General features: G+C 38.8%; 1 protein-coding gene across 1 annotated transcript in view; it reads right to left on the bottom strand.

The window, feature by feature from the left end:
* Nucleotides 1-9,967: 9,967 nt before the first annotated feature.
* Nucleotides 9,968-26,091, bottom strand: part of LOC146383641 (transmembrane protein 132C) — a 186,481-nt gene continuing 170,357 nt past the window's right edge. Inside the window, exons 8-10 of the mRNA XM_084935022.1 lie at nt 21,989-22,298; nt 12,857-13,048; nt 9,968-12,244 (exon numbers count right to left, since the gene is read on the bottom strand). Of these exons, the coding sequence (XP_084791148.1) occupies nt 11,162-12,244; nt 12,857-13,048; nt 21,989-22,298 (1,585 nt within the window). The 3' untranslated portion in view covers nt 9,968-11,161. The remainder of the gene's footprint in view (nt 12,245-12,856; nt 13,049-21,988; nt 22,299-26,091) is intronic.

Consider the following 26,091-nt stretch of genomic DNA (forward strand, 5'->3'; position numbering starts at 1 on the left):
CATCTGACTCTACACAAAACAAACACACACTTGGATTACAACTATGCCGACTTAGCACGTGAACAATAGCAGACAGAAGAAAACTAGCTGCGTCCAATTTTGTTGGACTGCTTTAACCCTAATCTATCCAAGGAATGCTGACTAAATTTGCTGTGTATAATTGTTTTTTTTTTTATTGTAGTTGCAATTGAAGCAGATTTAGAAATACGTTTTGTGTGTCCACACTTACAAGGCAAATACTGAGATGCAGTCTACAGCACTTTTTTCAAACCTCAGGTGATTTTTTTGTAAGTATCAGACCCATTAAACACTGACAGGGTAAGAAGCTTCCAGGCAAATCTTTTCTTTTTAATTTAACAGATGTTTGACAGGTAATGGAAAATAACCATTATTAATGCAATTTGGGATGACATAGTATATGCTAAAGGGGGCCAGGGAACATTAGCATGAATAATATTTGTCAGCAGGTGACAAGTGCAATGACACTACAAGTTCAGAAGCCATTTAAAAACCAAAACAATAATTTTGCAGTATTACATAAATTACCCTGGTGTACTTAAGAACCTTCACTATCTGTACAAATAAATGACAACAGTGTCAGAAAGTGTGAGAGAATGTGCTTGACAGTGAGAGAGAGAGAGAAAGAGGCATGGGAGAGAGCAAAGATAAAAAAGTGTTGAAGTTTAAGGGCCATAGAGAAAATCATCCATCCATTTTCTTAACCGCTTATCCAATTCAGTGCCACAGGGGGGTTGGAGTCTATCCCAGCTGTCACTGGCCAAAAGGCACGGTACATCCTGCACTACTCCAGGGCCAACGCAGAGAGGCAGACGGACTGTCATTTATACTCTCAGTCACACAAGTAGCCCAATAAGAATCACCAGTTAACCCAACATCCATGTCTCTGGACTGTGAACCAGGAATCCTCTTCCCGTGAGACAACAATACTAACCATTGCACCAACATGGCAAATGCAGAATTGGCAACCCAGTGCGGGGCCATTTAATCTGACGCAAAGCAACAACATATTTCTCAGTCTCCTTCTCACTCTCTCTCTCCCTCTCTCACTCACTCACACACACACACACACACACACACACACTCATTTTCACATCTTAGTGAGGACATCTAATTGCCATAATGCTTTCCCTAGGTACTTACCCTAACCTTAACCATCAAAAATAAATGCCTAAACCTAACCATAACCTAATTGTAACCCTGACCCTAAAACCACATTTTGAGTCTCAAAAATTCCTACAAACTTGTGGGACAGGCATTTTGTCCTCATAAGTTACTGTTGGTCCCCACAAGTATAGTGGCATGCCAGTTTTTCTGTCCTCACAAAGATGTTTAAACATGCGCGAGCACACACACACACACACACACACACACACACACACACACACACACACAGACACACACAACCCCATTCAGCTATCTTAGTGAGGACCTTCATTGACATAATGGTTTCCCTAGCCCCTAACCCTAACCATTAACCCCTAACCCTATACCTAACCATAACCTAATTGTAACCCTGAGGTGTGTGTGTATGTGTTCCTGTCTAGCTATCATTGTGAGGACCGAAATCTGCATTCTACTATACTTGTGAGAACCAACAGTCACTTGTGAGGACACACTCACTGGTCCTCACAAGTTTGAAGGCCTTTTTGAGGCTCAAAATGTGGTTAGCTTAACAAAACAGTTTCCCACTTTGCCTCACTAGATGGCGATGTGTCTGGATCATGTTTACGTATCGTTTCTTTGCACGATACAGTTTCTGCCTGCATTTGTGGAAGGGTTCCTGAGTCTGTGAGGTCATTTCCATGACAGAATCATGCTTGCTTTTATTGCAGTGCTGTAGAGTGGCCAATGATCACAGGCATCTAATATTGATTTTCAGTCTTGTCCTTTGCACACAGAGATTTCTCCAAACTGCCTGAATCTTTCGATGATGTTACGTTGGTAAACAGCTACCAAACTTCACTTCTGAGAAACTCTTTTTATAACAAATCATGTTATCAGAATCAGAATCAGAATACTTTATTAATCCCTGGGGGAAATTATTTTTTGTTACAGTGCTCCATTATAAACCAACATTAAGACAAGACAGACAATACGCTAACTAAGAATAGTACAATATATACATATATATACATACATAAGTCACTCATAAATAAATAAATAGCTGGAAAAGAAACGTGTATTTGTAGCAGTAACCAGTGTGTTAAGTGGATGCGTTGTACAGGGAGATGGCCACAGGCAGGAAAGATTTCCTGTGTCGTTCAGTGGTGCTTTTCGGTAATCTCAGTCTCTCACTGAACGTGCTCCTGTGACTGACCAGCATGTCATGGAGTGGGTGGGTGACCTATACTGAATTTTTATGTTATTTGGAAATAGTAGTTTAAATACAAATGCAAAGATTCAAATAAATGGTGTTGACACTGAAAGAGTCAGTGAAAATAAATTTCTGGGGGTAATAATAGATGAAAAACTTAACTGGAGAGCTCACGTAAGATATATTCATTCCAAAGTATCACGTAGCATTGCAATACTAAACAAGGCAAAACAGATATTCGACAGAACATCACTTCATATTCTATACTGTTCACTGGTTTCACCATACTTAAGCTATTGTGCAGAGGTCTGGGGCAATAACTATAAAATCACATTACATTCACTTTTTACTCTTCAAAAAAAAAGCAATTCGAATCATCCACAATGCAGGTTATAGGGAACATACAAACTCACTATTTTTGCAGTCTGAAATATTGAAAATTGCCGATCTAGTGAAATTCCAAACAGCACAAATTGTATTCAAAGCAAAAAATAAAGAACTGCCAGGTAATATTCTGAGTATGTCTTTTTTGAAAGAAGGAAGTTATAATTTAAGGGGTTTTTGTAACTTCAAAACAAGGAAGGTACGTACTACAAAAAAAGGCTTTTGTGTTTCTGTTCATGGAGTGAAACTATGGAACAGTCTGAATATGGAATTAAAGCAATGTCTAAACATAAAACTGTTCAAAAAGAGTTATAAAAATAAGATCTTCTCGAACTATAAAGAAAGGGAAAATATTGAAATTAAGTGAATGTCTCTATTAAAAAAAAAAAATACATAAAAAAATTTCATGATGTGATATTATAGTTAGAGATGGCACGATACCACTTTTTTTATGTCCGATACCGATATCATAAATTTGGATATCTGTCGATACCGATATGAATCCGATATAGTGTGTTTTTTAATTAATAAAACTGTTTTTTTTATATATATTGCTGCATTTTGTATAAGTTCATACTCAAGTTTAAATAAACAACAACACTAAAGCTATTCTGTTATACCTGTATGTAAAAAATACACTGCACCCAAAATATTTCATAGTTCAGCAACACTGATCAATCTAATAAACTTAAACCTACTCAATCCTTCCTATTCTGGTTTTCTAAAGAGTACTTAGCAGAAATATTAAGCAACCTAACTAATAGGGTTGCAAACTCCCAGCAAAAAAAAAATAGGGAACCACCCTCCACCTCATGATGCTTAATCGACGTAATCAACTTTAATTTGATGCAGTGTGAAAAAAAATGCACAGAAATAAATTATTTTTCAAGAATAATTAAATAGATTCAACATCTTTCTTCAACAGAATTGCAGACTGCACAGATGGTAACTTCCCAAAGGAAAAAGTACTATAGCTTACTAGGGTATATTAGACTTAACAGTTACTATATACAGTAATGGACTTCTATATATTTTACATCAGATTAAAACTTTGGGTGTAAGATTCAGATAATTATTTATTAAAAGCTAGATATTTTAAATGAGAATAAGAAAGAAAAGTATGTCTTTGTGCCCCCTTTTCCCTGTTAATGCCCTATCGGCCCCCCTGGCTAAACTTTGCTAGATCCGCCCCTGCACAATTACCAGTAGTGATGTGCGATACCACTGATTTCCTTTCCGATCCGATACCAAGTAATATTCAGGGTGGTATAGACAATACTGATCTGATACCGATACTTTGTACAAAAACTTATTTTATTTATTGTATCTCAAATTATAGCGTCATAATGATTACAGGACATCAGATTACTTGTTCTTATCACTTAATCAGTAGCGGTATTAGATACCGGCAACACGGGCGGTTGCCCGGGGCGGCATCGTGGTGGGGGGCGGCGGGGGATTCTCTGGCTGGCTGGAGCAGTGTCTAATAACCAACTCGCAAAATAAAACAAAATAAAAACAAACCATATAGTATATAGAGAGAGGTTCGAGCCCCGGCTTGGACAGTCTCGGTCGTCGTGTCCTTGGGCAAGACACTTCACCCGTTGCCTACTGGTGGTGGTCAGAGGGCCCGGTGGCGCTAGTGTCCGGCAGCCTCGCCTCTGTCAGTGCACAGACAGAAATCTGTTCACTATTTTTATTACAAATTATATCAGTAAGGAAGCTGACTAAATATTAATTGATCATTTATGGCAAAGGGGTGGGATTAAATAAGTGTTTACTTCTTCCCACTCCCTTTCAACATGTAAATTAATCAGAATGTTTTTTTGTATGTATTTTGTATAGTATTTTTTTCTCTCTTATTTTCTTTTCTAAATGTATCTGTATATTGTTCACATGTTGAAATAAATTACCAAATTACCCCCCAAAAAAATAAAATAAAAAATTAGTTACAGCCTTGTTCCAATCTTGCTGTGCTTCACATCACAACTTGTTCTTTTTAGATGTGTTGATGCCATTAGATTCAAACTAAGATTTTTATTTTTCACGAAACAGTAAAATGTCTCAGTCGAAACGTTCCAACCATCCATCTGTTTACTACTGCTTGTCAGGAGTCATGTGTCTATGGTGATTTACTGAGCATTTTGTAAAAATGGTGGCTGCAGGACCAACTGAAGCAAGCTGGTAGAGCGGTGACTGTCAAAATTAGTACAATGCTCTCCTTGCCCATCAGCTGCAATTACTCTACCTTCCCAGGAGTCTGGTTTAATCTCTTTTAGAGACAACATATCTCATCACCACACTGCTGGTGAATGTGTTGCCTTTTGGAAGGCAGTCTAACCGGGTTTTGAAATCAGACAAAGCAAGTTTCAACTACTTAGGTTTCATTTGGACTCTGGCACACAAGTTATCACTACTGAATTTCCAGGGTAGAGAGTAAAGACTTGAGCTGGTCCCTGAGCTTGTCTGTGAAGCTCTGGGTATGAACGCAGAGCTCCAGAGCTTCAGGAGGCTTTAATTAGCTCACCCTTTCAAATGTAATAAGGTGTCTGTTCACATCTGACTCATCAGTCTGTTATAGAAGGAATCAGTCATCGTCAGATGATTCATCTTCCACATCACACTGAGATACTGTGAGCCTAGAGAGCATTTTAAAACTAATGTCTGCTCTTGTCACTGAGGGGTTCACATCAGCCATCCCATTTAAGGCTAAGTTATTGAAGAGACTGTGTACAGACAGTTTATCAAACAGTTTACAGTCAAAGTGATTCATGCAACTCATAATTGCAGATGAATTTTTAAATTTAAAGATGTTTAGATTAAAATGAACAAAAATTTATATAATTTTTTTTCAATGAAACTAACACAGGAGCTATTAAGCCATATAAATACTTGACCCCTTAACAACAATCTCCTCCACTCAGAAACACTGCTACTCTGGCTGCTCCCTTATTCCCTAGGGGCCACCACAGTAGATAGCTCCACATGTGTTAAGTTGCCAGAATTGTACACTGGATGCCCCTCCTGATGCAACCCCAAAGGCTTGTGTCTCCTCCTGGGGGTTAAACTGGGGATTTTTTGCTTTTTATGCGAATGTGTAAACCACTACACTCTGGTCAAGAATCCTGTTAAGCAAACAGTGACTTTTTTCCCTCAATTTCTGAACACCCTCCACAAAAACTGTTTCCAACAGCAATTTTCTTAGCCTGTCAGTATGGCATTGTGCTGCAGAACAAAGAAACCAGCTAGCAAGCCATCATTATCACTTCAGGGACCCAGAATACACATTCCCCTAGGATGCTGAAAAACACAGACGTAAAAACAAAAATATCATTAGGGATTTTAAAAAACCCACCAAACATATATTCCAGAGCAGAGTAGAAGTGTTTTTTCAGCAGAAGAGGTGCATAAAAACCACAGCCCTGTCTGTTTGCGGAGCTCAACAAGACCATTACCACAGGGATTTGCAATGATCAGCTTCACATTGCTACAAATGCTATGATTCATTTTGTCTTAATGAACAATTCGTTTGTTTTTCAGGGCTACGCCAGGTCACTTATGATGACATCCCCTAAGGCTTTATTGTTTACAACTGCAGGCAGAGTTGGGTCAAAGACTTCTTGTGTTTCAATGTCAGCAGAATAAAGAAAACAATGCCACAATCAGACCTGCCTTAATTGCAGCACTGCAACCCATAAATCACACTGACGCATGGACACATGTAGGAAGATACACACACTTATACACACACAGTGGAAAATTCTTCTTTTTTTTAATATATACACTCACACAACGACAGGCAAGCATGCATTATACAGTACCATTAGAAATGCACACGGGCCAGCGTACACACAAACAATAGTACTTCAGAAGTTTCTTAAACCATAGTGCCTCTTCTGGCTTAAAGATAGATGCAGAATTTTGGCTTAAATTAATGAAAAGAGTAGCAACAGGCTTACTTAGGTGTTCAAACATACAGTCAAGTAAATAAATACATTACAGGAGGGTATTTTTGAATATCTTTTTATATAAATTGTATGTCTGGTAAAATTGCATGCCATCGTTACATTTTTTTAGTCTGCTGACTAGATCACCACCTTTAAATTTTAATTACCTAACCCTAAATGACTTTAGGCATGTCAATAATGGTCTAGAATGAAACCTACTCACTATGAGTTATAAGTCACTTACCTGACTTATAGAAGTTTGTCCCATGACATCATGTGCGCATTGCTGGAGAGATGTCCCCTATATTGGATGAGATACCACCACCTGTTGTGAGGGGAAATGTATATTCCCTAATGGTTGGTGAGTACTGCCTGTAGGTTTCTGGCTGTCAGTAGGTGAAATTGGTCACGAAGAGGGTGCTGCACCAAAAATCTCCTTTGGTTTCTAGAAACTTGTTGGCCTCTTTCTGTAGCCAACATGTTTTTAAATATGCACCTTTTAACTTAGAAGGCAGCGTTCTCTGTTTCCAGTTTGAAAAACACTTTCAAGTTTTACTACTTTTTGGCTAATAGTTTGTGAGTAATGACTTGCTGTCTACCATGCAAACAATGGATTTGACTGTGCAGTCAGTGGTTGTCTGGTGATGTATCTGACCAGTCTTTAGGCTTGTGTAACTCAGGCTTTAGCAACTGATTTCCCAGCAGCTACCATGAACCTCGAGCAACCACTCATCAACCAGTTGGGGAAAAGTTTTTTCCTCACAACTGTTGGTTGCTAGATGGTTGCAGACCAATCCTGTGTGACTTATGCCCTTACCTGCTTGCACCACCTTGTCACAATGATTGTCACACGTCCAAAAAGGCAGACAGCACTCATATGTGTGCAAAGACTCATGTTTCCAGTGGGTTACCAGCTGCTCTTTGACAATGGATTACAGCAAATCTCAGTGTAGGCATTCATGGTTAGACCCTGAATTTATGCCACACTGAACTTGGTATCTTGGGTTTCAAATAAAACAACTGGTGGACAGATTATCATGAAAATGGATGCACACAGTTATCAGACCCCTTTCAGAATAAAGTGTTTATTTATTTGCTGATCCCCTGACTTTTTACCATCAGTTTAAACTTACTTTATTACAAAATACCTAAACCTAATCATACAAATCCCATCATCCTCAGCTGTAATGGGCTACATTACACCCACTCAACATGACAATTTTAGCATTGCGGCTTCTGTTGACTCTTATCATAGACTTGCTTTGTTATAGTCAATCCTTTTGCAGTCAAAACGATTGGTCAGCAGGAATATTTTATATATTTAGGATAGGAATCAAGGCCATGCATGGACAAACATAAACCTTACTTCATATTACAGACTTTGTATTGGAGCAGTTTTCCGCTGTGCAACTGCTTATACCAGCTAGCCAGCCTACATGTCAAAGAAACAAAATGGTAAGGAGAAGGGAAGAAGAGAGGGTCATGTTGAGGATTGTTGGCATAGCAACGGTGGGGAAAATGGAATGGGATAACAAGTGATGTATCTGCAAAATGAATGTCAGTGGAGATGGTTCGTGATAGTGAAAAGGTTCTGTTCCATTATACCCGACAGGTGCTCCTAGTTATTTAGTTAGCTAGAGTAGAGACCCTGAGATTCCTGTGTCAGCAAGAAGAGTACCTGGCACTTCAGCATACAAAGGACAAAGGCAGAAGTATAAGTCTCAGACTAAAGTGAATACGGAAGTGGAAGTTCAGGTAGATGTGTGGCAGTGCAGGCTGTTTGTGGTCCAGTGTGATAACAGTATCCTCTGATGTGGTAGACAGATTTTGTTCTGACTGACTGAATTGTTCCTCTGTTTTACCTAAAGATAGGTAAAAGAACCAGAAAGTGGTAAATATAAAAAAGCAAAATAAGCGCATGATACCCCCAATTTTGTACATCTGCTACAATGTATTGAATTAATCTAAAAGCACATCATTCATGAGGTCTATAAATGAAAATGTTTACATCCTTTCCTGATATGCACAGGTCCTCTGGGTTTATTTTAATTAGGGTGCAAATTATATCAGAGTAGGTACAGTAAGTGGGCAAGACAAATTGCATAGGAAATGCCACATTAACATGTAATAAGACTGAACTAAGTAATCCCTAATTAGGTTGCCCTTTTAGAAAGGGGAGCATGTCTGTGATCCTGTGGAAAAAGACCAATTTTCTGAGTATGCTACAAGTGTTTCGGGGCTCATATGCACTTAGCCTATAACCTTTTTTATCAGGAAATTGTTATACACAAATCATGCCCACGGGTATTATTACATGTAAAGAATGGTCAGTTTAGGCTGGCTCCAAAACCAAATAAATCCCCAAAGACAATCATACTCAAATGCCCAGCATCATAGCAGAGAAAGGAGTGTGTACTGCTGGTACAAAGAATGGTTTTGGTCTTTAAAGGTAATAGCCCACTGTGCTGCTGCTTTGCCCGGATCACGGTTCAACCCTCCTGGATGGTTTTGATCTTTCTGTGTGTTCTCCCTGGCTGTATGGGTTTTCCTTTGGTATTCTGGCTTCCTCTCACAGTCGTAAGACATATGGAGTTGGTTAATTAATGAGTCTAAATTTGCCATAGGCGTGGATGTGAGAGCGTGTGGTTATTTGTCTCTCTGTGTTGGTCCTGTGATGGACTGGTGACCTGTCAAGGGTATACCCTGCATTTTGCCCCATGAAAGCTGTGATGGGCTCCAGCCCCATCTGTGGCCCTAAGCTATATAAGAGCTTAAGAAAATGGATGGATGGAGCGAGCTTTATTTAGGCTTAAATGTTTGACTGACAGGTGGATGCCAACACAAGCAGCTGTAGCCAGCAGCTGTCTGCCAGGCTCCATATCTTCTAATTGGAATTACAGGAGTGGACCTTCTAACTGTATTTGTGGTGTTTGCTTCCAAAGCAAACAAACAGACATTATGGAATCAAAACTCGTGGCTGACATTATGATGGTAAAAATATTCTTGTGTTTGTATTTTTTTCTGTTTGTCTATTTCAAATCATGGTGCGGCGTAAAGCCAATATATAATATTACCTTAACAGTATTCACTTGTGAAACAAATAGAAAAACAAACAAACAAAAAATATCTTTTACTTTTGCCTTTTGAAGAGAAATGTGAAGAACTCCAAAAGCTGCACCAATCATCGTTTTGATATCTGATGAAGCCATTATCTCTGTGGTTATTCGTGAGAGCAGTATTTGATGGACTGAGATTGGAAAACAATGGCTAGGCCAATAAATCACGCAGCCACAAGAAAAAGGAAGAGTCAACTTCAGGTTTAATTAGTCCACCAGCCAATTTTAAAACAGACATACAGTAGAAAATGTTGGAACTGACTAATACTGCTTATGACAAAAAGCGAACGGGTCAGATTTGGGCTTTCTTCTACAGTTTACAGGGATTCAAAATGTCATACAGCAATTTGAAAAATCACTGTAAATGTGTTTTCTGAAGTCCACCTAATTTGGGCCACACAACTTGAAACCTGGACAAGTTTTATGGGAAAATTATAATGAAGAATTTTTTTTATTTTTATTTTTTTTTAAATGTGATTGTCTTTGATACTTTTGGTTGTGTCAGTATATTTATATTGACTATTCTGATTTAATCAAAATTTGTCCTTTTGAATCCTAAAAAGTCAGTTTTATGTGAACTATGCAACAGGAGGTTACATAAACCAATATAAGGAGGGAAAATGTAGGGCCCAATAAATCTCTTAAACCAACATCAACATATTGAATCCAAAGCTAAACTCACCGACAGTGAATGACATGTCTCCAGGGGTACTGGTATTAGTTATCTACAAATTTTCAGTTTGCATACCAGATCAGACTCACATGCCTCCTTTTAAATAACATCATGCGTGGATCTGCTTTCTGGAGACAAAACTAACTGAAAAGAAACTAAAGCAAAACAAAACCATACATCACTTTAAAAAATGTTGCTATACATACAGTCCCTCCAAATTAAACTCTGCTTTTATTTACAATACAAAATTTCTTTTAACCTTACTCTCCTAGATTCAATAATTTCTGACAGGGAAAGAAGCCTCTAGAAAAATAACAGAAAGTCGCAAAAATTACAACAAACGTGATATTAAAACATGGCAATTTGAAAAAACAAAACACAAAACAAAGCGGTGTAGATGGTGCGTAGGAAAGAAAACCAGAAACAAAGAACATACATTTAATTTAAGCAACAATACTAATTTCACATTTTCCTCTTGATGCTGTGGTGTTGTGGTATCTTTTTGTAGTCCATAGCTTGACCTTTTCTGAGTACTTTCATGAAAAAACAGAGGCTGAATGCACTATCCTCTTGCTATGGTAAGGTGTACAGTTTAACAGCGGCTTCAGTCTCTTCTTCACCTCTCCTTCGTAATCCTCCTTCCCTTGTTAGTCTGAAGGCATTCAGGTGAGTTTCTCTTTAGTTCAATGAAAACACCCAGTACCCCCTATGCAATGTTCTTAATTGCGTTCTCATTAAGCTTTTCCATGTAGTTCCTAAGATCCTTTGAATCTCCGAGCTCGATGTCTGGACATACCCATTTTATCTCACTGGTCTGCACTAGTGCTAAGGGGCTGAGGGCAGGACACCCATTACTGGACTTGACACTTGAAAAAGTGGTGAACTTCACCCTCTTTCTCTTGGTGGTGGGTGAGTTAAGTGACTCATTCCTGTGATCCCTCCCACTTGAGCTACATCCTGCTCCACCAGTATTACCTCGCTGGAGGCCTCCATTTAATAGCTGACTACCTTCTTCTAGGGTACCGCCCAGTTCGTCCTGCTGCTGTTGTTGGAGACATAGCCCCTCCTCTTGGCCAAGCCAAACCCAGTCATGTGCATGAGGCATTGCCTCTGGAGCCTCCAAGGAGAACTGCTTGCTACGGTACTTGTATGCATAAGAGATGCAGTTAATGAGAAAAACCAAGATGGCCAGACAGAAAACTCCCAGCAGGGCATACATACCGATCTCCAAGTCCGTCAGGCCTCGTCGGGAGGTCAACAAGTCCTCATCGGTGCTGCGGCTCCGGGGCAGCTCGGCCTGATCGGGATATTCAGAGAATTCATTTGGAGCCCTTGCTCCAACTTCTGCTGAAAGACGGCCCCCACTTGGCCTTACTGGAACATGGCCCCTGATGGTAGTGGCTCCACGGTTATTTAACCCAGTTTCCATGTCAGAGATAGATCCGCCATAATATGGAGGGTCAGGGCGTGTACGTCGGCCACCTGGTTGTCTGAATTGTTCCTCTGTTTGACCAAGTCTTACATGTGTGCTCGCCATTCCTGTGGCTAAAACAGTATGTCGTTTTCCCTTCTGGCACATTTCTGATGGGCTCATTTCAACACGTACAAGCAAACCTTGACCTTCTCCTTTGGCAACAATGATAGGCCACTTCCATGCTGGACTTTGCTGCACTACCACAATCTGTTCATCCAATGAGGTGGCTGCCAGGGTAAAATGGGCAGGGTTGTAGTTATCTAGAGGAGTCATGGATCCGTCACTGAAATGAAGCCAAGCACTGATGAGGGACTCCTAAGAAATCAAAACAAAAAAACAAACAACCCCCCCAAAAAAACCCCAACGTTACACAGTGAAAATAATATTCTTCAAAATTCTTATTAATACATAAGGACCATAAACTAAAAACAGACACTAAAAAATAAAGTAGAGGAACATGGAGGACAGAAAAGTCAGTGTTAATTATAACACAAAGGTTCATTGAAACAATTGGATAGAATGGATACAAAACTATTCTCCTGAAAGCTAAATATCCTCTCTAGGGAAAGAGACTGTAGCCTACCTTCATTTGAAATTATAATTATAGGAATAACAGAGCTGTTCCATGGTTAGAGATGCAAATCAAAGAGAAAGCTTTGTATATGAAAAGTGAATTAATTCTAAACAACAATGAATACCATAGAATTCGTAAACAACCTAATCCATTTCTAAACTTGCAAGCTATTATGACTGGGCCGAGCATAAAGCCAAATATGAAGCCAAATCAGACTCACAGAAAAATGCTAATTTTGCATCAACAAGTCCACTCTAGTCTTACTGTTGGATAAGCAGTTATTAGTCAAATTGCCATGTAAAATATTTATATGTCTATATTACCTATATTATATATTATTATAGAAGTCATACCTGCTTGAGAGATTCAATAACTTCCTGTGTTGTTGCAGTGGCAACAATAGCCCTGTTGCTGCCTGGGCTGAGCTGCAGGGACAGAGTTAATCCAGATACCAACTGCACCCCTAGCTCTGTCACGCTCACTTTATCATCCACCACTCTGATGCTCCTCTCAGCCAGGACTGATGATGTCAGAGGGGACAGCACCTGGAACACATAAAAAAACAAACAAAAAAAAACCCCTTATTGCTTTGTTACTAATGGTAGTCCATTAGGAATTAGGATTTTGTTGTTTATAGTGGTGTCAACGTAAAGGATCAGATGTCTTTTCCCACAGCCCTTCTGCTAAATCCTGGAATTTAAATGGAGTTTTGGCAAAGGTAGTTCCTTCTCAGAATACATATTTACAGAGTACGCCAACTGTTATCAAATTTAAGTCGGTACAATATATGTGCAATCACCACATATTTATTCTGTGTCCCAAATGACACAGAATAATAATAATAATAATGGATTGCATTTATATAGCGCTTTTCGGGATCCCTCAAAGCGCTTTACAATTCCACTATTCATTCACTCTCACATTCATACACTGGTGAAGGCAAGCTACAGTTGTAGCCACAGCTGCCCTGGGGCAGACTGACAGAGGCGAGGCTGCCATGTTGCGCCATCGGCCCCTCTGGCCAACACCAGGTGGTAGGTGAAGTGTCTTGCCCAAGGACACAACGACCGAGACTGTCCGAGCCGGGGCTCGAACCGGCAACCTTCCGATTACAAGACGAACACCCAACTCCTGAGCCACGATTTATGACCAGGTTGTCATAAAAGTATTTTGTGACAACCTGGTCACCAGGAAGACATTGTTTGTCCATGTTTTTGTATTAGCAAAAAACAGTAGTATAAAACTAAGGGAGATTTTATCGTTGATTTCAACTGTAGCCACGGCTCACACTAAACATTCCTGACTTTGGAATAAATAAATATAATTGACTCCTTACTAAAGGAATAGAAAAACTGACCTTGCTAATGCTTAGGAAATTATAAACTAGAGCAAAAACCACAGTTACAAACATAAAACACCATCCTATGAACAGACACATTATAAACACCAAAAGAAAAAAACGTTTTAATGATTTATCTTCCCTGTGAAGCCCTCAAGTATACGTTGGCTTCCTAAATTGGCACTAAGTCATCAAAACTTTGAGAACTGTGCCCTAAGGGTAGCGCCCCAAGAACTACATAACTTCAAGGGTTATTTTTCTGTTTGTATTCACATCACCAGTAGAAACATTTGAAATTATGTAACAGCCGTCTGGCATTTGGTATGTGTCACAGTTGGGATGTATTTCCTCCACAACATATAGCCTTATTAAAGCCTTGGCTTCACTGTCAGTCCAATGTTTTACCAATGTTTGTTTTTTTTCTTCTTTTTTTATCATAGCAAGAGCTGGTGTCAGTCTGATGCTGTGTCAATCAAAGGTCCCTGGTGTGCCAGGAGAATACGTACCGGGAGCTAGGAGCTCAGAAAAAGCCCTGAGAACTGACTTCTAAGGCCTTTGATGTTTCTTAGATCCTGCAGTGCAAGCACGAAGAAAGGCGGTTCTTCCTTCCACAATTATAAGAACTTCCTACGGTCTAAAAGCGCTTCATTGTAGCCATTATGATGATGATGATTGTGGTCAAAGCAGATTTAGTTTCTTGAACACATAAAAAAAATCATACTTTTTCAGCCCTGGAACAACAAATGCAGTAAACGTATGCTTTTGATTGGTAGAAAAAAAAAATACTATTCTTTTGTATTCTTTAGCCTAAACTTTCGTATTTTATGATTTTATATTCTGTGATTATAAAAACAGGCACATACTAACACATGAAGTGCTCCTAAACTCACATGGCAAAAACGATCTCCTCCCTAATAGCACACTCTCTAAGTCTCTGAGTTGCCAGAGGTGTAAGCATGTAAATAGTTGTGATATTGTTATGATATGAGAATCCCTCCCATCCGCTCCAATTAGGGCTCCCGTCTCTCCTCCTGCCGCCCCCACATGGCTGCATTTACCAGCCATAATGAACTGTCAGCACAGATCACTGCCTCATTTGTACAGACCGATTCCATGTTTTCTTCTCTTTGGTTTAGCTCTTTGCATTTTTTCTTTGCATCGCTACTCACACAATGAAACTGATATCTGAATGTTAAACAGCATAAATGAGCATGGTCTCAAAACAGGCTTCAACCTGATCTTTGATGTAAAAGCAAACATTAAAGAACCAGACAGCTGGTAAATATGAAGATTATTGAATATTTTCAAAAATAAAGAATAATAAAAATAAAGATACACACTAATTGATGTGAAATCTGGGTTTTCTTTCTTTTTTACAGACAAAAAGGAAAGCAAAATGAGCAAAAAAAAAAAAAAAAAAATACAGCTGCTGGTTTGTTATATTATTTTAGAGTTTGCAGCAGCCATTTATTCTTCAAGTAAATCCACCATCATTATCTTTTCTTTTCCTCCAACATTGGATGCTTAGATCCATTTTATTCCAGTTTACAATAAAATTAAATAAAAACGGATTCGGAAATGACGCATACTTGCTAGGAACTTAAGATATTAAAATAGAAGCAAGGAAATTGGTATGTAAGGCAAAGTTTGAGAAGTTAAGAAGAAGTCCATTTTGGAGAAGGATAAGAATGACCTGTATCATTCTCCTCTAAAGGTATAATCTATAAACCTACTATAGAGCTGTCCACATGATGTCAGAAGTGATTTTAGCATCGCTCAAAAAGGAACAATACTCCTCTCCACCAAACCCCAACTCCATACTAACAATGCCCACACTTTCTACTGCTCTCATCTTGGGATGTCAAGATTCTTTTCCCCAGTTCTGTGATGGAAGTCAGATCCCTTCTTCTAACCCCTTCATCAGTCTCCTTTGTCCATTTTTTAGAAATGTTCTGTCTCTGCTTCACACCATTAGAGAAACCACAAACACTGCTTTTGGCCTACATCCATATTCGTGAGAGTCTCCCAGAAGACTTCCAGAGATGTCAAGTCCCTTCCTTATTCTGGCTCTAGAGGTTACAGATTCCTTCATTCTTCCTCGAGAGAGCAATTAAGTACTCCTTTCAGGTTTACCACTATCTATTCACAGCTGTCAGAGCTGCCTTGTCTTGTATGAACCTGAAATCCCATGTGCACCTGGAACTAGTCTGGTGCAACCGATACTAATATATAAAATCCACTGAGGCTCACACAATGAGTCTCAGATTTACAAACTAACACATTTGCAAAGGTTAATAGCTTAATGTGTTTTGCATGTAAGCACTCTAGCCATAACATGTGAGAAAGGCAGTGCTTAAATGGATTTGTTACTTTCGGTGATCACATTTCCAATTCCCTACCTGATATAGAATCTTCTAGAATCAATGACCTTTTGAAATCTTTGCCTTTAGTTGCACATAATCAAAGTTTTCCATTATAATGCTTCAAAGCTGAATCTAAATGAAACTGTATTACCACTCTATCATATGGTAGCACTGGAAAAGATAAAAGGTTATACTCACAGCACTTTATTATGTGGAATGGGCCTAAATTAATTCAGACTATTGGCTGATTTAACAACCTACACAACTGTCAGATGTAAAACTGTAAATGCTACTTTCTAAGTCTAACAAGACCTTGGGTATATTTTTTAATGGGCTTTCATTTGTGAGTAACTACTTATCCTATTCAGGGTCCATGGCTCGTGTATTTACGAAGAAAAGAAAAAAAAACCATTGCAACTTTGCTTTTCAATCTTCTTTTTACATATCTGAATAAAATCTACAATAGAAGAACAAAAAAGACAAAATATTTGAAAATAATGAGTATATGTTCCTCTTGCACATTCCTTTAATAAGCTACACTTGCGGGTTATTAGTGTAATACTACAATATGTCCACCTGTATAAATACTATTTTTAAAATTGCATTTAAGATGTTGGGAATGAACCAATATAACAAACCAAAAATTGTAGTTCTGCCTCTGTACACTGCCACAGTGTATTTTAAATCAAACAATCAATTTGTGATTGTAGTGTAGACTTTTAGTTTCAATTCAAAGGGTTTCACAAAACTTTTCCATTAACACTTCAGGAATTACACATATGCACATACAATATACACAGTTCCCCATTTTTGGAAGCTCAGAATTAATTGGACGGTCGACTGAAAAGTGGTTTCATGGTCAGGTGAGACATGACAAATTAATTAGGCATATCTAAAGTTGACTCAAAATGTTGAAGTTGTATTTTATTGCTTTGCAATGTAATTTTAAATATGAAAGCCTAACAGATGTGAGTGCAAGTAGGGGAGGCTGTTACTAGGTTGGAGAAAAAAAACCCCATAAAATAAATAAATCAGAAGTTTAGCAAAAAACTTTAGTGTCCAACAGAACAATTTAGTACATTCTTGAAAAGAAGGAATGCACTGACTAGCTTATAAACACCAAAAGGCCTCAAAGACTACAGAAGACAACGAAGTTATTATTTACGACAGACTTATTTCCATGGTTAAGAAAAGCAACTTCATGAGATCTAACCAAGTCTAACCAAGTAAAGAACACTTGAGAGGAGGTAGGAATTCATTTGCAATGTCTGCAATCAAGAGAAACCTTAATAAATGGAAATCCAGAACAAGGTGCAAACCACTGGTTTCCCAACAAAATACAACATTGTACAGATGAAATGAAAATTAACTTGTGCCAGAATAATGTGAAGGAAGGAAAAAGTACGGAAAAGGAAAAGAGCAGCTTCAGTATACCTCATTACCTGTCTAACACGGTGGAGACAATGTTATGGGATGGACATGTAAGACTCAATAGCATTGATGTGACTGCTGATAGATGTAGAAGGACATTTTCTGAAACGTACAACATTATAATCTTCTAGGGTTCAGCCAAATGCAACCCAAGGGTTAGTCAAGGCAAAGACATAAAATGTTTTTTTGGTACTGAAGACAAAACTGAAGGCAGAGAGAGAGAAGTGAAAGTGGCTGCAGTAAAGACTTAGCAGAAAATTTCAAGGGAGTAAACACAGTATTTGGTGATGTCCATGAGTTCTACACTTTAGACCAGTGGTTCTTAACCTTGTTGGAGGTACCGAACCCCACCAGTTTCATATGTGCAGTCACTGAACCCCTCTTTAGTGAAAAATAAAATATGATTTTTTTTTTCAAATTCAAGACATAGATATGTTTTTTACTGGTGCACAAAATGAGCCGTGCATGTCAAGGCGGAGGCTCTGCCGAACCCCTGAGACTGACTCACCGAACCCCTAGGGTTCGATCGAACCCAGGTTAAGAACCACTGCTTTAGACAGTCATTGACTACAAAGGACTTTGATCCAAGTATTAAAAATAATCCTCACATTTTGAAATTATGTTTGTATGTCCAATTAATGTTGAGCCCCTGAAAATGGGAGACCATGGATAAGAATATCTCCACAGAAAAAAACCTTGAATTAAAGCTGGAAGTGCACTTCAATTGATTTTTTGATTTAAAATCCACTGTGATAAAACGAGAAAAATTGTTTCTTTGTCCAACAAATTATGGACCTTATAACCAGTGTTGGTCAAGTTACTTGAAAAAAGTAATCAGTAATTAATTACTGATTACTTTCCCAAAAAAGTAATCCCGTTACTTTACCGATTACTTATTTTCAAAAGTAATTAATTACTTAGTTACTTAGTTACTTTTTAAAAACACGATTTACAACCTGAATAGGTGATAAAGCGATAGATCTTTAAGCCCAATTCTACTTTTTCTGCATAATCCATCATACAAAATGTAATCAAATTGAAAAGTCCCTTTTTAAAACTTGTTTTATTAGTTTTAATCTTTTAACTTTATGCATCAAGCAAAAAATTTAATTATATGCAACATTCTCTGACTGGAAGAAATTTGTTTAATATTTAAACCTATTTTCTGCACATTCCAGCACATAAAATATATATATATATTTTTTTTTGTGTTTACACTCACTCTTTCAGATGCAAGTAAAACACAGCAGAAAATAAATAAAATCAAAGACTAGCGGTCCTTTTGCTCTATTTTCACCTGTAAAGCAGGAGTGGGTAGGCGGAGGTTTACCCTGGTGCAGGTGTGCCGCAGCGGTCAGTGGAAGAATCCGCGAGTTTCTCTGTGAGTTTCCCATTACGTCGTAGCGCACTCGGTGCTTGCTTGGAAGTTTAGGGGTTTTTTTCGCTGTAAAAAGAAGTTTTCTTCCCACGCACAACGGACACTAATGTTTTTGTCACTTTTTATGGAATCAAACTCAAAGTAAGGTCAGTACTTCCACGCTTTAAACGCTGCATGCTCACACTCTCTCCCGTACTGGATATATGATCCACTGTTGATCTGCACACAGCTGTTGTCACGAACGTCGCACTCGCTTACGTCACTGTCATGAGACATTCTCGCAAAAAAATCACGGTTTTAGTAACGCAGTAACGCAGCGTTCCTACAGGAAAGTAACGGTAATCTAATTACCGTTTTTGCAATAGTAATCCCTTACTTTACTCGTTACTTGAAAAAAGTAATCGGATTACAGTAACGCGTTACTGCCCATCTCTGCTTATAACTGAGAAGCACAAGTCATAGAAAGAGTGATGCTGAAATAGGTTGTGCTGATTTTAAGAGAAAATAAAACATAAAAAGGCTTGAATACCACCACCAGTAGTTCATTTGTCATGATCCGCAGTGGCAGACCGAGTGGAGAGTGTGTGGAGGACTCAGGTGCAGACACAGGCGAAGACACGAAACTGAGTTCAAACGAAAAGCGAGCCTTTATTTTGGCTGATGACATGGGCGTCAAACAAGGCAGAAGCACAGTGATGAAACTAAACTATAACTAAACTGGGGAACTGGTACTATGATGCCACAGAAAACTATGAATGCAAACATGGTGGGTGAGAACACAGACGACGCAACACTGAACACAGCAAGGCTGAGGACTAAATACACACATGAGGTGATCAGGGGAAGTGGAGACACATGGGGACACAGCTGACTAGAATGAAACATAATGACAACACAGGGGAGAGTAAACTAAATGCAGTGAACAAAGAACAGACTCTTTCAAAATAAAACAGGAAACACAGAGACATAGACATGAAACGAACTAGACATCAAGAGCCACACAGACATGACACATAACGGGTAGGCACACGAACCAGGAAGACCGAGTACAGGGAAAGATGACAGAAACGACAACATGAACTTGACAACATAAGACACACAGACATAAACACATGAAGGGCAAGGGAGACTTAACACAAGGGTGATACAATAACAAATAAGCTAGAATAACTTAATGAACCTAAACAAACAATAAACATCAAAATAGACTAAAACTCAAAACACTGGGTCGCACGACCATGACATCATTAGGCTGACTGTTGGGCTTATGGAGCTGATTCTGTCATTTGTCCACCTACTACACTAAGCTTTAACATGATTTCACTCGATGAAGCCCATAAACTTTGACCTGGCCAGCATGGCATGCCAAGCACTACACTAAAAATACATAAACTGATAGCACACAGGCAACAACGTTGACTTAAAATGGACAGCTGGATAGCTGCAGACTCTTTAAACTTTCTCTGCATTTTGATTTAATTAACACAAGCTTCTTTCCTATATCGCTTTATCTGTAATTTAAAGTTTGCTGTGACCAGCGGTGAAAGAAGCACTTGTTCTTGTCTCACACATTCACATACAACTAGCAGCCACGATACTAACAAGTGAAATAAATAAAGTCGGATCTGTTGTGGTGGCACAATAGTAACCCATGTGGATTTAGAGTAATACTGTAGTATAGCTGATTGAACATAACCTTGAATTTAAAAAGAAAATGGAAGGTTTCACAACGCCATTCGACTGCTTCAACAACTGATGTTCATTTAGTGTGTGAGAACATGTGCTATACTGAGAAACGCCTTATTGGATTATTGGATAAATAGTATTCTGAGATACACGGTGAAAGGGTCACAGAATGAGAGGCTGCACAGGTGCAAGCTTTTACAAGACGTGCCATGAAGGCATGTTTCTTTGTCAACTCATGATAGGCTTAAGTGTTTGTGCCATGCTGCAATCAATATAGTTGTTTTTATATCTTATTCCGTTTAGACTAAAAAAACCATTCTACCATACTCTGCACAGACTCTTTCAGTCCATAACTGCTTCACCATATGTTCATCAGCTTATTGTTAACCTTTTATGTCTGTCTGTCTGCCTTACTTTCTATCCATCTATCTCATATAACTTAGCCTCTTAAATATGATAATATGATGATTATTTATCTGTGGCTTACAAGTTCAAATAACATTTTGAACATTAATATTGGAACAGATGACCATTAACTTTTTAAAAATGTAGTAGACTAATGGTATCTTTAGTGGAGAATTAAAGTTATGCTTTCTATGTGTGTCTTGTCCCTGCATTTATAAACAAACTAGAAAGCCACATTCTGCTCCGCATTGACAAAGCAAAGCGGCTGAGCACAGTTTGCAGCTTTTCAGCTTGAAAAAACTTGAAACCCTGTTGGGTAATATTGACTGTGACAATAAGATGGATAAGACCAGAGTCAACAGTGGTCCGACTTTTTCTATTCAGTTGTTTTGGTCCATCATGCTTGTGCTTTGCTAAATTCATACATTTCTAATACTTCAATGCCAACCTAATCAAAAATACTTTGCATTAAAAGAGTCTAGATGACTGGATTTGCTTTATTGCTTTTAGACTTCTCATTGTAATTTTCCTAATCCACTTGCCAGGTTACTTTACTGCTGTGTCTATGTCAGTTTATCAGTTCAAATACGTCTGATATTGTGCTCACTTGTGACCTTTTGTTTGGCTGCCAAAACAACCAAGCCAGTCAGGTCATTTAATCGAGTAAAGCTGCATGTTTCCTTAGTAACAACAAAGACTGTATTGCAGTGGCTGATTCAAGCATTAGTTACTGCAGCTTCTGCAGCTACAATTTAGGTCTATGAGATGAACGTGTAAATCCCCACTGATCAGTCATGGCAAAACAATCCTGACAGCCATGCTGCAGAGACATGCAGTACAACTTCTGCTTTAGAAACTGTGATAAAATATACATAAATACAACCTGTAGTTTGGTGTTTCCAGTGCTCAGCCCAATTACGACTTGGTCGTCCAGAAGCTGGGCAACCTTTGGGTCCTCCACCCTCAGAGACTCCTTCACCAACTGTGTCACATCCACCTGCCAGTCGGTGCCCAGCAGGAAGGTCTGCTGGCCCAGTACATCTTCCTCCATGGCTCCTCTACTTTCACTGATGTCAGCCACAAAGTGGGTGAGGATGCGCAGAGTGGTGCTTTGGTACTGGGCAACACAAGCAGTCTCTGTCCTCCCCTCTACTGGATTGACACCGTCCTTATCATCTGTGACCCTCTCGTACCTAATGAAGAATGAAAAGATCAACTGCTGGTAAGGCTGAAGAGCAGGGATATCATAAACCCATGTCAGACTGTGTTTGAGGCAAAAAGCACTGAGAGCTCTCTGTGTGGACTCTGTGTCACCATTAGTGTCCATGAAGTAGAAACTCTCTGATGTAAAGTATTTACTGCTGTCAAATCATCTGCTGTGTGCTTTGCTGCAAGTTCGCCTGACTTTCCAAAAGTAATAGCCTCCCATTATTTTCAAAAATCCCTTAAAAACAGCTTGCAGAGAGAAACTGCCACCCGGCTTGCGTGCAAGAGCAACTGATATTTTTCTGTGTACCTGCTATTTATTTGGCTCACAGAAAACACTCTGCAATTTTGGCATCTCAGAAAATATGTTTCCTAAAAAAATCAATGTTTTTAAACTCACAGCTGGATATTTGTAAAGCATTTGTTCTACACTCTTGTTCCTATTTAAGTGGAGCTTATACAGCCCTTTATTTTTATTTAGCTAAAAAAAGAAGCCAACCAATCCCCCACAGATAAATCTGAACATGCTGGAAAAGAATGAAGGAGAAATAATCCTTTAATGGTAGCAACTACAGAAATCCGGTTTTTATTTGCGTGCTAATAGGTGCACACCTAGCCCAGACCCAAGATGGCAGTAAAATACAAACACCAGAAATGTTCAGAGTGACAAGTATTTATTCCTTTTTGAAGTATTTGCAATACTTGCCAGACCTCACAAATAATTGTCTTAATCAGTATTGTTTGGCCTATAAAAGAGGTTGAGTCTTAAAGAAAAAAGGTTTAGCAGAGAGCTGAAGCTCCTCCTTGCCTAGTTTGCTAACGGCCAATTTTTTGGATCAAAGACTTTCATTTCCTGAAATTCTTTTTTTCCATTCAGGGCTAAAGACGAGAGGGACCGCTTACCTGTTATCAACACACAGTTCAAAGTCAAGCATCCCTTATGGTACCAGCATGCATCAGTGCACATGCCATGAGTAACCTGCACATTTGGAGCAACATTTCCTGTCATTCAGAGGATCTTTTTTCAGTAAATGCCTTGCTAATTTAAGCAGGTCGATGGCAAATCACATTCTGCTGTTATTACACCAACCCTAATTAAAAGTGTTTGGATATTAAACTGGCCTGCTGTCTATACCTGTCACCCATTTCTAATAAGTAGAATGAGAAATATGAGCTCTCTTGAACTTTTATCACATATGAAACAAAAATGGACCCAAATGCTTGCAGTATTTTAAAAAAATGCAATGCAACACAGTGGTAAACATGCCCCTATTTGAACTTTTTTAAAAGTGTCTTTGTGCTACTTGTTGTCTTCTGTACTTGAATTAATTGCAGTGTTTAAATAATTTGCAAAGGATTTTTTTTACACACCAACTGGAAATGCTGTTGTAATAATAAAAATGTACATTTCTAAAATACTGTAAATATCCCACTGGCCTGTCTGTGTTGTATTTTCTTATTGGTATGTCTTACTATTCCTGTTAAGGCATAAGACACACACATTATTCTCATCCATCTCCACTCTATATTCCATTAGTATATATCACTCGCCTATAAATCTGTTTTTCTTCTCTCTTTTTTCGTCCTGTGCTATGCCATCATCATCGCTCTCACACTGTGTGTCTGCCTCATTCTATATTCTCAACATAAACTTGTTATTGGACTTCCTTGTAATCTATTTTTCCAACTTTCTTCCTCTGCTTTTCTCTCTCTTTTCTCCTTGCGCTCACCTCATATTGTCTTATTCTTTCAAGCTCTGCCTGCCTCGTTTTACCGGTCAGGTGGCCGGGGGGGAGTGACAGTGACAGTTCCCATTAGGTTTAATGAGGTATGGCCGGTCTGGCAGGAAAACGGGCTGACAGGTTAACATGATGTGGCCCAATGGCTTGGCTTAGTTATAACCTGCCTTCCCCATCCCCTCCCAGGTTCTTATTCCACATCAGCAAAAGGACGGCACTTTAAACCAAGGTGACACTATTTGCTGGCATCAGAAACAGGAGGTCAGGACACGTTTGTAGCAGGAAGTGAGAGGTCAGCCATAGCACTTTTGTCAATGTACACATAAGCACACTGACCCATGAAAGCATTAATAACCCAGTGCCACCCCTGTTAAAGTACACATAACACATGTTCTTCACACAGTGATGCGCTTGAAAGAAATGATTGATGTGATCTTGCTTAGGTAGCAGGGGCATTTGTGTTAGAGTGCCACCCTGTGGGTGGTACGCTAACGTGAGGAAATGTGAGGTATTTCTGAGTTGAAATAATCTCCTTAGTTAGCATTTACACTGCTTTCTTTAATTGAAAACATAAATATAAATTAAAAAGTGTTTTTACACATGATATATACACCATAACTACCCCTGCTGCAATAATGAATGGCATTATTTTGACATATTTCATCATTACATTCTACATAACATGTTTTCCAGTTCAGAAATAGTAAACATGGCCATTTTGAAAGCGGCGTCACTATTACTGAAAAAAGAACAAATTTTAAAAAACTGTCTTCATAAGAAGTTGGGCCACCACATGCTGAACTTCACTGACCCTTGGCTTTTTTTCTTAGTCTCTGGAATTTCATTGGGGGGAAGAAGCACAAACATCTTTTCTAATTGTTATTTCACTGATTTTGCATTTGGCCAGGATCACAGGAACAAACTTCATGAGGTATGTCATAGAATACCAGATTTGGCAGGTCCAACACTGAGACACGTGACAGGTGTGAATGTTATGCTACCTGTAACTAGGCATGACGAGTTTGCTAGTGGGTCAGTGATGGTCTGGGGAGGTATATCCACGGAGGGACACACAGACGTTAGCAACAGGAACCCAACTGTCATTAGGTTTTAAGATGAGATCTTCTGACCCATCATCAGACTTGATGAAGGATGTCCTTCATCATGTCCTAGTCCCAGGGGACTTCGGGGGGAGGGGGGGGGAGGATCCCCAAGGACACATCTGTCGTCTCATTAGAAGCATGCTCCAATGTTGTCAGGACTACTACTGAGTACTGAGTAAGTATTTTAAGTGTCTCCCATTAAAGTTATATCTTGCTGAATCATTTTTTCACTTTAATTTTCAGGGAGTATTTGAATTCAGCCCTCTGCTGATTGATCCTTTTCATTTCCATCAAATGATGTGGCACCCTTCATTTCTAACACACGACCAAGTCCATATCAGTACAGAGTACATGATTTTTTTCACATTGGTCCAAAAACTTCCATGAGTGTTCTGATGGTTGAGTTGGTGCCTATGAAGGCCATGCCATATGACCTACATCATATCAAACCACACAGGACTGATTTGGGCTGACCCTTCCATCCAAGGTGACAATACCTATTCTGAAAGCATCAGAATAGGTAAGGTATGTTCTTCTGTGTTAAGCACATTGAGTTTCACAGCAAACTGGGGCTCTAACTGTGACAACTGATTCTATCACTCATTACTCACTGCAACAAATCATGACGTGTATGTCATCTGCTAGCTCATGTAACCCCTCTTTCATTCCACAGTATAATTCATGAATGTATATCTTGGCACAAAGACAAAGATGGTAAACACTGGGGCGCAGGGAACAATCTAAATCTTGTTCACTTTATAAACACAACAGTGCTCTATTGTTTCTTCAACATAGACACTATAAATATGATCACAGTAAATCATAATTATAAAAGCTATTATTAAATGTAAATTAGTCACTGTGCTTCACTGATCTTTGATATTGAAAAGGGTTAGTTCTATTTCAATCAGCAGAAATCATATTAGCAGATTGATCAT

Source organism: Perissodus microlepis, chromosome 7 (assembly GCF_051167445.1).
Source record: "Perissodus microlepis isolate ML-2025 ecotype Zambia chromosome 7, ASM5116744v1, whole genome shotgun sequence".
NCBI lineage: Eukaryota > Metazoa > Chordata > Actinopteri > Cichliformes > Cichlidae > Perissodus > Perissodus microlepis.